The sequence below is a fragment of the Macaca mulatta genome, chromosome 11 (genome assembly GCF_049350105.2).
Source record: "Macaca mulatta isolate MMU2019108-1 chromosome 11, T2T-MMU8v2.0, whole genome shotgun sequence".
Classification (NCBI taxonomy): domain Eukaryota; kingdom Metazoa; phylum Chordata; class Mammalia; order Primates; family Cercopithecidae; genus Macaca; species Macaca mulatta.
In genome coordinates this window covers 71,900,951-71,917,235 of record NC_133416.1, presented here as the reverse complement: position 1 = coordinate 71,917,235, position 16,285 = coordinate 71,900,951, and the positions used below count along the sequence as shown (strand labels likewise).

The 16,285-nt window shown below is 44.5% G+C and overlaps 1 protein-coding gene across 2 annotated transcripts in view; it reads right to left on the bottom strand.

Annotated features, from left to right (window-relative positions):
- TBC1D30 (TBC1 domain family member 30) overlaps window positions 1–8,767 on the bottom strand; it is a 111,803-nt gene extending 103,036 nt beyond the window's left edge. For both annotated transcript variants that reach the window (XM_077954679.1, XM_028829698.2), the window contains exon 1: window positions 7,997–8,767. In XM_077954679.1, coding sequence (XP_077810805.1) covers window positions 7,997–8,474 — 478 coding nt within the window. In that variant the 5' untranslated portion in view covers window positions 8,475–8,767. The remainder of the gene's footprint in view (window positions 1–7,996) is intronic.
- Between the last annotated feature and the right edge of the window lie 7,518 nt (window positions 8,768–16,285).

The following is a 16,285-nucleotide window of genomic DNA, read 5'->3' as shown; positions in this document are numbered from 1 at the left end:
GAAGCCTCCTGGACCATCACAGACGCTTTGGGTAACTCTTACAGTGGAGGGTAAGTCCGTCCCCTTCTTAATCAATAAAGAGGTTACTCACTCCACATTACCTTCTTTTCAAGGGCCTGTGTCACTTGCCTCCATAACTGTTGTGGGTATTGACGGCCAGGCTTCTAAACCTCTTAAAACTCCCCAACTCTGGTGCCAATTTGGACAACATTCTTTTATGCATTCCTTTTAAGTTATCTCCACCTGCCCAGCTCCCTTATTAGGTCAAGACATTTTAACTAAATTATCTGCTTCCCTGACTATTCCTAGGCTACAGCCACACCTCACTGCTGCCTTTTCCCCCAGTTCAAAGCCTCCTTCACATCCTCCCCTCGTATCCCCCCACCTTAACCCACAAGTATAGGATACCTCTACTCCCTCCTTGGTGACTGATCATGCACCCCTTACCATCTCATTAAAACCTAATCACCCTTACCCCACTCAACACCAATATCCCATCCCACAGCACGCTTTAAAAGGATTAAAGCCTGTTACCACTCACCTGTTAGAGCATGGCATTTTAAAGCCTGTAAACTCCCCTTACAATTCCCCCATTTTACCTGTCCTAAAACCAGACAAGGCTTACAGTTTAGTTCAGGATCTGCGCCTTATCAACCAAATTGTCCTGCCTATCCACCCCGTGGTGCCAAACCCATATCCTCTCCTATCCTCAATACCTCCCTCCACAACCCAGTATTCTGTTCTGGATCTCAAACATACTTTCTTTACTATTCCTTTGCACCCCTCGTCCCAGCCTCTCTTTGCTTTCACGTGGACTGACCCTGACACCCAACAGGCTCAGCAAATTACCTGGGCTGTACTGCCACAAGGCTTCTCGGACAGCCCCCATTACTTCAGTCAAGCCCAAATTTCTTCCTCATCTGTTACCTATCTCGACATAATTCTCATAAATACACACTTACTCTCTCTGCTGATCGTGTCCGGCTAATCTCCCAAACCCCAATCCCTTCTACAAAACAACAACTCCTTTCCTTCCTAGGCATGGTTAGTGCAGTCAGAATTCTTACACAAAAGCCAGGACCGCGTCCTGTAGCCTTTCTGTCCAAACGACCTTACTGTTTTAGCCTAGCCCTCATGTCTGCGCGCAGCGGCTGCCACCGCTTTAATACTGTTAGAGGCCCTAAAAATCACAAACTATGCTCAACTCTCTACAGTTCTCATAACTTCCAAAATCTATTTTCTTCCCCCAATCTTTGCTCAAGACAACACTTATGCTGATAAGGTAGCTAAAAAAGCAGCCATCAAAAGGCATCAGGTCCCATCACTCAGGACAATGCTTATGCTGATAAGTTAGCTAAAAAAGCGGCTAGCTTCCAACTTCTACTCCCACCTACTCCCCCACTGAAACTTCCACCTATCAATCTCTTCCCACACAAGGCAAATGGTTCTTAGACCAAGGAAATTATCTCCTTCCAGCCTCACAGGCCCGTTCTATTCTGTCATCATTTCATAACCTCTTCCATCTAGGTTACAAGCCGCTAGCCAGTCTCTTAGAACCTCTCATTTCCTTTCCATCATAGAAATCTGTCCTCAAGGAGATCACTTCTCAGTGTTCCATCTGCTATTCTACTACCCCTCAGGGATCGTCAGGCCCCCTCCCTTCCCTACACATCAAGCTCGGGGATTTGCCCCTGCCCAGGACTGGCAAATTGACTTTACTCACATGCCCCGAGTCAGAAAACTAAAATATCTCTTAGTCTGGGTAGATACTTTCACTGGATGGGTAGAGGCCTTTCCCACAGGGTCTGAGAAGGCCACCGCAGTCATTTCTTCCCTTCTGTCAGACATAATTCCTTGGTTTGGCCTTCCCACCACTACACAGTCTGATACCAGACCAGCCTTTACTAGTCAAATCACCCAAGAAGTTTCTCAGGCTCTTGGTATTCAGTGAAACCTTTATATCCTTCACCATCCTCAATCTTCAGGAAAGGTAGAGTGGACTAATGGTCTTTTAAAAATACACCTCACCAAGCTCAATCACCAACTTCAAAAGGGACTAGACAATACTTTTACTACTTTCCTTTCTCAGAATTCAGGCCTGTCCTCGGAATGCTACAGCGCATTTGAGCTCCTGTGTGGACACTCCTTTTTATTAAGTCCCAGTCTCATTCCAGACACCAGACCAACTTGGACTGCACCCCAAAAAACTTGTCATTCCTACTGTCTTCTGTCTAGTCATACTCCTATTCACCATTCTCAACTACTCATAAATGCCCTGCTCGTGTTTACACTGCTAGTTTACACTGTTTCTCCAAGCCATCACAGCTGATATCTCCTAGTGCTATCCCAAACCGCCACTCTAAATTCCCTCTTAAATAATCTTTGCTAGCAAGGCTATGCTGAGACTCCTTCAGCACTCTCTAATTAGATGTCCTAGGTCCTCCCAATTCTTAGTCCTTTAATATCTGTTTTCTCTCCTCCTTTATTCAGACCTTGCATCTTCCATTTAGTTTTTCAATTCATACAAAACCACATCCAGACCATCACCAATCGTTCTATACAACAAATGCTTCTTCTAACAACCTCACAATATCACCCCCTACCACAAAATCTTCCTTCAGCTTAATCTCTCCCACTCTAGGTTCCCACGCCGCCCCTAATCCCGCTTGAAGCAGCCCTGAGAAACATCGCCTATTCTCTCACCATACCACCCCCCAAAAATTTTCGCTGCCCCAACACTTCACACTATTTTGTTTTATTTTTCTTATTAATGTAAGAAGGCAGGAATGTCAGGCCTCTGAGCCCAAGCCAAGCCATCGCATCCCGTGACTCGCACATATAAGTAACTGAAGAACCACAAAAGAAGTGCAAATGCCCTGCCTCGCCTTAACCATGACATTCCACCACAAAAGAAGTGAAAATGGCAGGTCCTTGCCTTAAGCGATGACATTATCTTGTGACATTCCTTTTCCTGGCTCATCCTGGCTCAAAAAGCTCCCCCACTGAGCACCTTGTGACCCCTACTCCTGCCCGCCAGAGAACAACCCCGGTTTGACTGTAATTTTCCTTTACCTACCCAAATCCTATAAACGGCCCCACCTTTATCTCCCTTCGCTGACTCTCTTTTCGGACTCAGCCCGCCTGCACCCAGGTGAAATAAACAGCTATGTCGCTCACACAAAGCCTGTTTGGTGGTCTCTTCACACGGACACGTATGACACCAGCTACTCGGGAGGCTGAGGCAGGAGAATTGCTTGAACCCAGGAGGAGGAGGTTGCAGTGAGCCGAGATCACGCCATTGCACTCCAGCCTCGGCAACAAGAGTGAAACTCCATCTCAAAAAAGTCTTTAAAGTACTCATCTATGTTTATAAATGATGAGCTAAAAGTAAATAATTTTACCACATTTTGTAAAGTAGATGAATGTGGCAATACTGGTTTTGTTTTAAATATCCAGTCTTCCAATTGCCTAAAAACATTTCGTCTTAGAGGTACAATATTTCATCTTAGAGCCTCAGCAATTTTTCAGATACGGTAGAAAATAAATTTCCTTTAAACAGATAAATTATAATAATTCTACATTCATAAAATTAATATTCCCAACAGCAGGGTTTTTTTTTACTTTATTTTAAGTTCCAGGATACATGTGCAGAGTGTGCAGGTTTGTTACATAGGTATACACGTGCCATGGTGTTTTGCTGCACCCATCAACCCATCATCTAGGTTTTAAGCCCCGCATGCATTAGGTGTTTGTCCTAATGCTCTCCCTCCCCTTAACAGCAGTTTTTCTACAGGTAAAAACAAATTTGGGAACCAGAATTGTCTACTGTCTTTATATAAATGATCATTACAATGTGGGAGGAGGTTTCTTTTGGTCACATTTGATATCATTAGTCACTAGAGCAAGATCTGGTAGGCAGGTGAAGTCTCCCACTCAACTTAACCTTAGCTAGCCCCTCATTAGAGGTTCTCTGTGGGGTTTGGATCTACTCGTTTTTAAAGGGATTTGGAGAAACTAAAGAGAATCAGAAGGGAAGAAAAGAAACGCTCAAAAGTAGAAATGTACTCTAGAAGTCAAAGTCAACTTTTGGGGTCTGTAACAAAGAAATGCAGGGCTCTCAAACCTGACCTCACCATGGAAAATGCATTTGGCCTTGAGTTAAAAAGGATTGCTTTTGGATCAGCCAACTCTGAGTGATTTTAGGCAAGGAAGTGTGCTCCAAGTCTCAAATTATGCCTAGCATAAAGATTATGCTGAGAAACAAATGGGAATGGTCTTTATAAACACTAATATAAATAACGCTTTAAGTAAGAATAAGGAATGACCATGAAGAAGAAGGCAAAGGCTAGTTCTTCCTCTCCCCCTAATTTTAAACATAGTAGGAAATAATGAAAAGAGAACATTTGCCGGGCGCGGTGGCTCACGCTTGTAATCCCAGCACTTTGGGAGGCCGAGGCAGGTGGATCACCTGAGGTCGGGAGTTCAAGACCAGCCTGACCAACATGGAGAAACCCTGTCTCTACTAAAAATACAAAATTAGCCGGGGTGGTGGCACATGCCTGTAATCCCAGCTACTCGGGAGGCTGAGGCAGGAGAATCGCTTGAACCCGGGAGGCGGAGGTTGCGGTGAGCCGAGATCGCGCCATTGCACTCTAGCCTGGGCAAAAAGAGCGAAACTCTGTCTCAAAAAAAAAAAAAGAAAGAAAGAAAAGAGAACATTTAAGTTAAATGAAAATATGACTAAATATAAGAAAAAGCCTACAAGAGGCGACCAGAGGCTCTTCATTCCTAGATGCCTTCAGATAGAAGAAATATTTTTCTTTGAATATTTCAATATTTTGGGCCGGGCACAGTGGCTCACGCCTGTAATCCCAGCACTTCGGAGGGTGGAGGCAGGCAGATCCCCTGAGGTCAGGAGTTTGAGACCAGCCTCACCAACATAGTGAAACCCCGTCTCCACTAAAAATACAAAATTAGCCAGGCATGGTGGCACAAGCCTGTAATCCCAGGTACTTGGGAGGCTGAGGCACGAGCATCACTTGAAACCAGGAGAAAGTTGCAGTGAGCCAAGATCTTGCCATTGCACTCCAGCCTGGACAACAAGAGCAAAACTCTGTCAAAACAAAAACAAAACAAAACAAAAAAACAAAGAACCAAATCAATATTTTCCTTCTAGAAATAAAAGTGGTAGGGGCCGGGCGTGGTGGCTCAAGCCTGTAATCCCAGCCCTTTGGGAGGCCGAGATGGGCGGATCACGAGGTCAGGAGATCGAGACCATCCTGGCTAACACGGTGAAACCCCGTCTCTACTAAGAAATACAAAAAATAGCCGGGCGAGGTGGCAGCGCCTGTAGTCCCAGCTACTCGGGAGGCTGAGGCAGCAGAATGGCGTGAACCCGGGAGGCGGAGCTTGCAGTGAGCTGAGATCCGGCCACTGCACTCCAGCCTGGGCTACAGAGCGAGACTCCGTCTCAAAAAAAAAAAAAAAAAAAAAAAAAAGTGGTAGGATAATCACAAAACATTTAAATTATACTTTTCCTCTAAAAAAGGGTTCTTACATTATCTCATTTCCAGTGATCCCTAAGGTGCCTACAACTCCAATTCTCTGAATTACATTTATTGTTCAATATGGGAAAATTTTTCCAGAGATGAGGGTGAAAATGTATTTTATAGCAATATCTGCTGATATAGAAGCCTCCTGGGGATGAAAACAGGTCTCTTTCATCTTCGAATGCTCCATGGCATCAGCCACAGCCTCTTACACGGTGTTAACAGGAAAAATAAAGACATTGTCAACTCACAGCCTGTGCTCAGTGTCCTAAGGAATTCCAGGGTATATGATAAAAAGTTGTATCTAACATCTGTTGAGCACGTCACACACTCTAACTTATGTAATTCTCACCACAGCCCTCTGAGGTATTATTATCCCTATTTATAAGAAAAATGAGACACAGAGAGGTTAAATAGCTTGTCCAAGGTCACACAGCTGGTAAGGAACTGTGGCCGGATATCAACCCAGGAGTCTGACTCCAAAATTCATCCCCTTAACCATGGAAATACTGAAGAGAGTCCAGATGTCCTGAGAAACCATTCTGGTGCCTCACCTAAAGGACCTACACATGTTAAATATATAGCTAAATAAGTGCTACAGCAAAATCCCTAGCAGTGACAGGAGACAATACACAGGCTATCAGTATTGTATGAGATTCTTACTGAATGCAGAGTAGTTATATTGAGGGGAATATTTTTTGAACCTGAGAAAAAGATCAAATAACCTAAAAAGCAGCATTGTTTACGCAGACAGCTGTATCATCACCTGATACTTCAATCTTAGCACACGAATGATGTTATCAATAAAGGGGAGAGGGAGTGTGTGTGTGTATGTGTGCACACGTAAGCACGCGTATGTGTATATAGGACTATTATGATACGGTATTTTGTTTATCTTAATAGGGTTGACTACAAGGGAAGAAAGGTTTAACAGGCAACTAGCCATGCAATAAGACTGAAACAGGCAAAACGAACTATTATAGGGCTTGTGGATGATTAGTTGTGTGGCCATTCATACGAAATCCACTTGCATAGTTAGCTGTACCGTTACTACTTCTTTAAACTTTAGCTTGCCAATTTTCCTCTTCAAAAAGGAAATTACTAATTCCCAGAATTCCCTCGGTGATGAAAAATGTAAAATCTTGTGAAAAGATAAATCATAATTCTTCAAAACTGATTCTGTTGGAGTCTGAAAGAACTATTGCCCTATGGGACTTGTGGCATACACAGACACTCTGAGAACAACCAAATAATTCTATAAAATGAAATGGCACAGCTACAGCTAAAGTCCCAGGAAGGGGGAGGAACCTGGAAGCCATTTGTAACAATCAGCTGGGAAAAAAAAAAATCTTCACTAGGAAGTCAAAAGAGGAAGCTAAAAGCTGTTCACGTAGGTCTGAGAAAGCAGACAGATTTATTCTTTTCCTAGGTTTTTTTTTTTTTTTTTTTTTCAAATTTTACAGTGGGAGCTGGGAGACTGTCTTGTCTTCCTCCCCTGGTAACTTAGCACAAAGACGTTACTGTCAAGAAATGTTATGGTGGCTCGACATCTGTTTTCCATACCTCACCTCATTTTGTAAATGGAGGTGTTGATATTTCTATACAAAAAAACACACCTGTAACAACTTTGTTGCTGCCTGAAAGGCAAGCTATTATGACCAGATGAAAAAAAAAAAAAGTGTGACTCGACACGAAGGCACGAGCATCAGAGTCTCATAACAAAAGAAACACCAAATTAGCCTCTCTGAAAGCCAAGGCCATTTTCTCAGGCCGACCTCTCCATGCCAACTGAAGGTTACCAGCAGTTAAATTCTGTAATAAACCTCAACACTCTAGGGCCCTCCACTAACCTGCCACCGAGAAGGAAAAAAAGAAAACAAACAAACAAAAATCCTAGTGAGCTGCCTGGAACCGTACGTTCTGGCAGAAATAGAATTCACACGCTCTGCTTCGAAACCGCATTATCGAATTATTCTGCCTCACTAGTTAAACACTAAGTGGTGTGACCAGGGAAGGCGGACTTAAAAAAAAAAAAAAGGAAAGAACACCCCTAGGACTCGGCTCGATTCTGGCAGCGCCCTCTAGGTAGGTCGGGTATACCTATCAGAACCTCCAACCCTGTCCTAACAGCTGTTCAGGTGAAATTAGAATCTGGGCTGCCTCTCCCCTGGGGCCTCCACGAACACACGGGGAGAGGGGAGATGGGAGGAGGGAAAAGCGGGGAAACTGCCCACTCCATCAACTGATGCTTGATTCAATTACTCCGGAGAACTTAAGAACTAAATGTGGACATAAATCTGTGCCACGGTGGGTACCAGCGTCAGATCCAAAGAGACAGTATCTGAGCGCTCTGCCGAGCAGCCCAGGTGCGCGCTGGAGCGCGGGCAGAGGGCGAGGACAGTCCGGCTCCAGGAAGCCCCCCGCACCCCGCTGCGCCCGGCCCTCACCTTTCTGCCGCAGGTACAGCATCTGATGCCGCTGGCTAGGTCGCTCCTGCAGCTCCTGTAGCACGCGGGAGTCGCCGGCACCGCTGCGGCCGCCCAGCACCACGTCGGAGCCCGAGGCCTCGGTGGAGCTGTCGAGGCTGTCGCGGCGCCGCCGACGGCCCTCAGCCCCGCGGCCCCCGCCCGCCGCCTCCTCCTCCTCTGTGCAGCTGTACAGCTCGTTGAGCAGCCCGCTCACCAGGGACGCCGTGCGGCTAGTACGGACGCCGCGCGCTTCGCCGGGCTCCGTGTCCTCGTCGCGGTCCCACGAGTCCCGGGAGCCCCGCGGCGGCTCCGCCGCTCCCCGGAGGGGCGGGGCTGGGGGCGCTGCAGGAATCGCTTCTTCCTCTTGGCTCTCCAGCCTCGCCTCGCCACCGCCGCCGTGGAATTCCAGCTCCGTCCGGAGCCCCGGGCGGCCCCCGCCGGTGGGAAGGACGTCCATGGTCCCCGAGGCGCGGCCACCCGGCTCCCGCTGCTCCTCCCGCCTCGCGGCGCCGGCCAGTTCCGGGAGGAGGCGCGGCCTCGTCCTCGCCAGGGGTGCCCTCCCGGGCGCGGCGCCAGCGGGCTCTGGATCCCCGAGGTGCCCGGGCGTCCCCAGAGCCCGCACCTGAACCCCTCCCCTCCGCTCCGGACTGGACGAGGAGACGGCCACGCCACTGAGCTACCTGGAGCCACCTGCTGCCGGGGCCCGGCCTCTACCCAGAGCGCTCTCCTGTGCGCGAGAAGGCGCAGGACGTGGCCAGAACGCCGTCGAGAAGCAGCCAGGAGCCCGAAGGGGGAGGGCGCAGCAGCCGCCGCCACCTTCACTTTTAATTAAGCACGTGATTTAACTCAAAAAGAGGGTGACTCTTGCCTCTTATTCAGCCGCCAGCTAGAAATAATGCCCGGGAGGGTTCTAAACGCCCATCAATAGGCCCAGGCCAGGAGCCCTCCTTCTTGACATACTTGGAACACAATACCAGCCCTTCTCACTTTCCCACCTGATCTGAGCGCCTTCAAAAGCCTTCTTAGTTTAGTCTCTGACAATAAGCTTTCTAAAACTCTCAACACCTGGCAAATATTTAGGACTTAATAACGCTGTGAACTTATTTCCTCCAGTGAAAAACAAAGCACTGGATTAAAATCAACGAATTCCCTGATACAAGATGTAACCAGAGTGAGTGTTTAATAAATGTTCTTGAGATGACCGAACTAATACGTTAATTGAGCTAGTTTTGATGATGGTAGAATCAAAAATTTACAAGAGACCGTGAGAGATGTATCTTACACCAGACCTCAATAGAACTTGGAGCTGCCGCTCCACTGTAGATATTTTTGTGAAGTTAATAATTGGCAACATGTTTTAGCGCTTTTTGTATGTCAGGCACTGTTCTTAGAGATTTGCATGAATTATCCCACTTAATCCTCACTTTAACCCAATAAAGCAGATAAGTGTGGTTTTATTCTCACTTTTCAGCTGAGGGAGCTTAGGCACGGAGAGGCTAAATAATGTGTCCATTCACAAAGAATAAAGTGAACTTTTCATAAAAAGTGTCTGGCTTTCATGATGGATGAATATATATTAGTGAAACGCTATTAAATACTTGACCACACTTCCAAAAGGAGTAACAACACACCTGGTGAACAACAGTGGTGTTTCGTGTTTGTTTAGCACAGTTTTGTTTTCCAAGGCACTTTCATAATAGAGCCTGACCCTACAGGTAGAAATCTGGTGTACCTTGACACCAGCACAGCAATAAAAGGGCCCTTTTTGAAACTGGAGTTAATATGAGATAAGCAGAAGTTGTACTTTTCACTTAGGTATTCAGAATTTTAAATTATACTGGAAATATTATAATATTATTTTATGATTTTATAACTATATTAATGACTACTGTTACCATTTAATGTTTAAATGTATGAAATGAGAGTAGAATTTATTATTATATTGCTGTTGTTTTGTTTTTTGAGGTCTTTTTCCCTATTGTCCCTGGCATTCAATGAATTCTGAGTCTTCCTTCATATGCCAAACTTTGCAACAAGCAGGAGTTTCAGAGGAGTAAACACTGAAATTGGATCTCTTTTTTTAGTTGGCTTCCCAGCCCTTTTTATCTCTGCCCCCTAAGAAGAGATGTGATTAACTATTAGTCTTCAGCACTATTCTCATTTAGGGAATCTCTATCAGGAATTATAGATAAAGAAACTCAAGGTGAGCTGAAGGGAAAAAAGAGACCAAGAAAACAATAGGTTATTGACATTCAACATTTCTAAATTAATAAGTACTTCAAAATTATTTCCCATTCCCCATCATTACCAAATCTAAAGAGAGGAAAATGGCAAACTAAAAACTAACAAGGAAAGCACAGTTAAGATCATTGTACTTATTGGAATGATCTTCCCCTAGATATTGGCACGACTTTCCTCTCACCAGAGTCTCGTCTCTGCTTAAATGTTTTCTCTGTGAGCCAGGCATGGTGGCTCATGCCTATAATCCCAGCACTTTGGGAGGCTGAGGTGGGCAGATCACGAGCTCAAGAGATCGAGACCATCCTGGCCAACATGGTGGAATCTTGACTCTACTAAAAATACAAAAATTAGCTGGACGTGATGGCCCGCACCTGAGAATCACTTGAACCCAGGAGGCGGAGGTTGCAGTGAGCCGAGATCACACCACTGCACTCCAGCCTGGGTGACAGAGCGAGACTCTGTCTAAAAAAAAAAAAAAAAAAAGTCTTCTCTGTGAATCCCTCCATGACCACCCTATTTGACATTGCAGCTCCCCATCCCCCAGCTTTTCCTTAGTTCACTTCTTTGTTCTTTTTTTCCATAATACCCTCTTCCAACATACTACAGTATATAATCTGATTTATTCTGTTATCTGTCTTTTGCCACTAAAATGTAAGCTTCTGAGCGCAGGAATTTTGTCTATTTTATTCATTGATATATGCCCATGACGTAGAACAATCCCTGGCACATTGTAACTGCTCAATAAATATTTGTTTAATTAACTAATTGAATGAATACCATGAAAACCAGAGAAAAAAACAACCAATTACCTACTTTCCTAAGAAAAGTTAACTTTAGTAAATATAATCCTAGAAGTGGTATTGGCAAAGGACAGCTGCTTTTCTCACCCTACATTACGGCCACCAGGAAACTGGCAGGCTCCACGCAAGTTCCCTGAAGCTCTGGATATAAGAGAGAACCACTGATGGCTGGGTGCAGTGGCTCACATATGTAATACCAGTACTTCGGGAGGCCAAAGCAGGCAGATCTCTCAAGACCAGGAGTTTCAGAACAGCCTGGCCAACATGGCGAAACCCCATCTCTACTTTAAAAATACAAAAATTAGCCGGGTGTGGTGGCACACACCTGTAATCCCAGCAACTTGAAAGGATGAGGCATGAGAATCACTTGAACCTGGGAGGCAGAGGTTGCAGGGAGCTGAGATTGCACCACTGCACTCCAGCCTGGGCAACAGAGCAAGACTCTTTTCTGGTACCACATGAATTTTAAAATAGTTTTTTCTAGTTATGTGGAGAATATCAATGATAGTTAAATGGGAATAGCTCTGAATTTATAAATTGCTTTGGGCAGTATAGCCAATTTAATTATATTGATTCTTCCATGAGCCTGGAATGTTTTTCCATTTGTTTGTGTCATCTCTGATTTCTTTGAGCAGTGGTTTGTAATTTTCCTTGTAGAGATGTTTTACCTCCCTAGTTAGCTGTATTACTGGGTATTTTATTCTTTTTGTAGCAATTGTGAATGGGAGCTCATTCCTGATTTGGCCCTTGGCATGACTGTTGTTGGTGTGTAGGAATGCTAGTGATTTTTGCACATTGATGTTGTATACCAGACTTTGCTGAAGTTGTTTATCAGCTTAAGAAACTTTTGGGCTGAGTTGATGGGGTTTTCTAGCTATAGGATCCATGTCATCTGCAAACATGGATTGTTTGACTTCCTCTCTTCCTATTTGAATGCCCTTTCTTTCTTTCTCTTGCCTGATTGCCCTGGCCAGAACTTCCAATACTACGTTGAATAGGAGCAGTGGGAGAGGGCATCCTTGTATTGTGCCTGCTTTCAAGGGGAATGCTTCCAACTTTTGCCCTTTCAGTATGATGTTAGCGGGTTTGTTATATATGGCTCTTACTTTTTTGAGGTATGTTACTTCAATACCTAGTTTATTGAGAGTTTTTAACATGAATGGATGTTGAATTTTATTGAAAGCTTTTTTGCATCTGTTGAGATAATCATGTGGTTTTTGCCTTTAGTTCTGTTTATGTGATGAATCACATTTATTGATTTGTGTCTGTTGAATTAACCTTGCATCCCAGGGACGAAGCCTGCTTGATCGTGGTGAATGAGTTTTTTGATATACTGCTGGATACAGTTTGCCAGTATTTTCTTGAGGATTTTTGCATCAATTTTCATCAAGGATATTGGCCTGAAGTTTTTTTGTAGTTGTTGTATCTCTGCCAGGTTTTGGTTTCAGGATGATTCTGGCCTCATAGAATGAGCTAGGAAGGAGTCCCTTCTTTTCAATGTTTTGAAATAGTTTCAGTGGGAATGATATCAGCTCTTCTGTGTACATCTGCTAGAATTCAGCTGTGAATCCATCTGGTTCTGGGCTTTTTTTGGTTGTTAGGCTATTTATTACTGCCTCAATTTCAGAACTCATTATTGGTCTGTTCAGGGACTGAATTTCTTCCTGGCTCAGTCTTAAAAGGGTGTATGTGTCCATAAATTTATCTATCCATTTCTTCTAGATTTTCTTTTTTTTTTTTTTTTTTTTGAGACGGAGTCTCGCTCTGTCGCCCAGGCTGGAGTGCAGGGGCGCGATCTCGGCTCACTGCAAGCTCCGCCTCCCGGGTTCACGCCATTCTCCTGCCTCAGCCTCCGGAGTAGCTGGGACTACAGGCGCCCGCCACCACGCCCGGCTAATTTCTTTTTGTATTTTTAGTAGAGACGGGGTTTCACCATGTTAGCCAGGATGGTCTCGATCTCCTGACTTCGTGATCTGCCCGCCTCGGCCTCCCAAAGTGCTGGGATTACAGGCTTGAGCCACCGCGCCCGGCCTTCTTCTAGATTTTCTAGTTTATGTGTGTAGATGTATTCATACTGTTCTATGATGGTTGCTTGTATTTCTGTGGGTTCAGTGGTAGTATTCCCCTTATCATTTCTCATTGTGTTTATTTGAATCTTCTCTCTTTTCTTCTTTGTTAATCTAATGGTCTATCTATTTTATTAATTTTTTCAAAAAAAAAACCTACCTCCTGGATTCGCTTATCTTTTGAATGATTTTTCTTGTCTCTATCTCCTTCGTTCACCTCTGATTTTGGTTATTTGTTGTCTTCTGCTAGCTTTTGGATTTGTTTTCTCTTGCTTCTCTATTTCTTTTAACTGTGATGTTAGGTTGTTAACTTGAGATCTTTCTAACTTTCTGATGAGGGTGTTTAGCTGTGTCCCAGAGATTCTGGTATGTTGTATCTTTGTTCTCTTTAATTTCGAAGAGCTTCTTGAGTTCTGCCTTAATTTCATTTATCTACTCAAAAGTCATTCAGGAGCAGGTTATTCAATTTCCATGTAATTGTACAGTTTTGAATGAATTTCCTAGTCTTGAGTTCTAATGTGATTGCACTGTGGTCTGAAAGATTGTTATGATTTCAGTTCTTTTGTATTTGCTGAGAAGCGTTTTACTTCTGATTATGTCATTGATTTTATAGTAAGTGCCATGTGGCAATGAGAAGAATGTATTTTCTGTTGTTTTTGTGTGGAGAGTTCTGTAGATATCAATCACACCCATTTGATCCAGTGCTGAGTTCAGGTCATGAATATCTTTGTTATTTTTCTTTCTTGATGATCTGTCTAATATTGTCAGCAGGGTGTTAAAGTCTCTCACTATTGTGTGAAACTCTAAGTCTCTTTGAAGGTCTCTAAGAATGTGCTTTATGAATCTGTGTGTCCCTGTGTTGGGTGCATATACATTTAGAACAGTTAGGTCTTCTTGTTGAATTGAACCCTTTACCATTATATAATGCCCCCTTTGTCTTTTTTTTATCTTTGTTGGCTTAAAGTTTGTTTTGTTAGAAACTAGGATTGCAACCCCTGCTTTTTTCTGTTTTCCATTTGCTTGGTAAATTTTCCTCCATCCCTTTATTTTGAGCCTATGTGCGTCATTGCATGTGAGATGGGTCTCTTGAAGACAGCATACCAATAGGTTATGGTTCTTTATCCAGCTTGCCATTCTGTGTCTTTTAATTGGTCATTTAGCCCATTTACATTTAAGGTTATTATTGATATGTATAAGTTTGATCCTGTCATGATGATGTTGTTAACTGGTTATTTTGCAGGCTTGTTCATGTGGTTGTTTTTTTTTTTTTTTTGAGACGGAGTCTCGCTCTGTCTCCCAGGCTGGAGTCCAGTGGCGCGATCTCGGCTCACTGCAAGCTCTGCCTCCCGGGTTCACGCCATTCTCCTCCCTCAGCCTCCTGAGTAACTGGGACTACAGGTGCCCACCACCGTGCCTGGCTAATTTTTTGTATTTTTAGTAGAGACAGGGTTTCACCGTGGTCTCGATCTCCTGACTTTGTGATCCACCTGCCTTGGCCTCCCAAAGTGCTGGGATTACAGGCGTGAGCCACCGCACCCGGCTTATGTGGTTGTTTTATAGTGTCACTGCTTTGTGTACTACAGTGTGTTTTGCAGTAGCTAGTAACAGTCTTCTCCTTCCATATATATATATAATTTTTTTTTTTTGAGACAGAGTCTCACTCTGTCACCCAGGCTGGAGTGCAGTGGTGCAATCTCGGCTCACTGAAACCTCTGCCTCCTGGGTTCAACCAATTCTCATGCTTCAGCCTCTGAGGTAGTTGGGATTACAGGTGTGCAACATAACACCCAGCTAATTTTTGTATTTTCAGTAGAGACGGGGTTTCACCATGTTGCCCAGACTGGTTTCAAACTCCTGGTCTCAAGTAATGTGCCCACCTTGGCCTCCCAAAGTGCTGAGATTACAGACGTGAGCCACCACGCGCAGCCTTCTTTCTGTATTTAGTGCTTCCTTCAGGAGCTCTTGTAAGTCAGGTCTGGTAGTAACGAATTCCCTCAGCATTTGCTTGTCTGAAAAGGATCTTATTTTCTCCTTTGCTTATGAAGCTTAGTTGGCCAGATATGAAATTCTGGGTTGAAAATTATTTTCTTTAAGAATGTTAAGGCCGGGCGCGGTGGCTCAAGCCTGTAATCCCAGAACTTTGGGAGGCCGAGACGGGTGGATCACGAGGTCAGGAGATCGAGACCATCCTGGCTAACACAGTGAAACCCCATCTCTACTAAAAAATACAAAAAACTAGCCAGGCGAGGTGGCGGGCGCCTGTAGTCCCAGCTACTCAGGAGGCTGAGGCAGGAGAATGGCGTAAACCCAGGAGGTGGAGCTTGCAGTGAGCTGAGATCCGGCCACTGCACCCCAGCCTGGGTGACAGAGCGAGACTCCGTCTCAAAAAAAAAAAAAAAAAAAAAAAAGAATGTTAAATATTGGTCCCCAATCTCTTCTGGCTTATAGGTTTTCCTTTGAGAGGTCTATTGTTAGTCTGATGGGCTTCCCTTTGTAAGTGACCTGGCTTTTCTCTCTAGGTCCCTTTAACATTTTTTCTTTCATTTTGACCTTGGGGAATGTGATAATTATGTGTCTTGGGGATGATCTTCCCATGGAGTATCTTCCTGGGGTTCTCTGCATTTCCTGAATTTAAATGTTAGCCTGTCTAGCTAGGTTGGGGAAGTTCTCATGGATGATATCCTGAAATGTGTTTTCCAAATTAGTTCCATTCTCCCCATCTCTTTACCAATCAAAGATTCAGTCTCTTTACGTAATCTCATATTTCTCAGAGGTTTTGTTCATTCATTTTCATTCTTTTTTTTTTTTTTTTTTTGAGACGGAGTCTCTGCCGCCCGGGCTGGAGTGCAGTGGCCGGATCTCAGCTCACTGCAAGCTCCGCCTCACGGGTTCACGCCATTCTCCTGCCTCAGCCTCCCAAGTAGTTGGGACTACAGGCGCCCGCCACCTCGCCCGGCTAGTTTTTTGTATTTTTTTAGTAGAGACGGGGTTTCACCGTGTTAGCCAGGATGGTCTCGATCTCCTGACCTCGTGATCCGCCCGTCTCGGCCTCCCAAAGTGCTGGGATTACAGGCTTGAGCCACCGCGCCCGGCCCATTTTCATTCTTTTTTCTCTATTCTTGACTGCCTGTCTTATTTCAGAAAGAGAGTCTTCAAGCTCT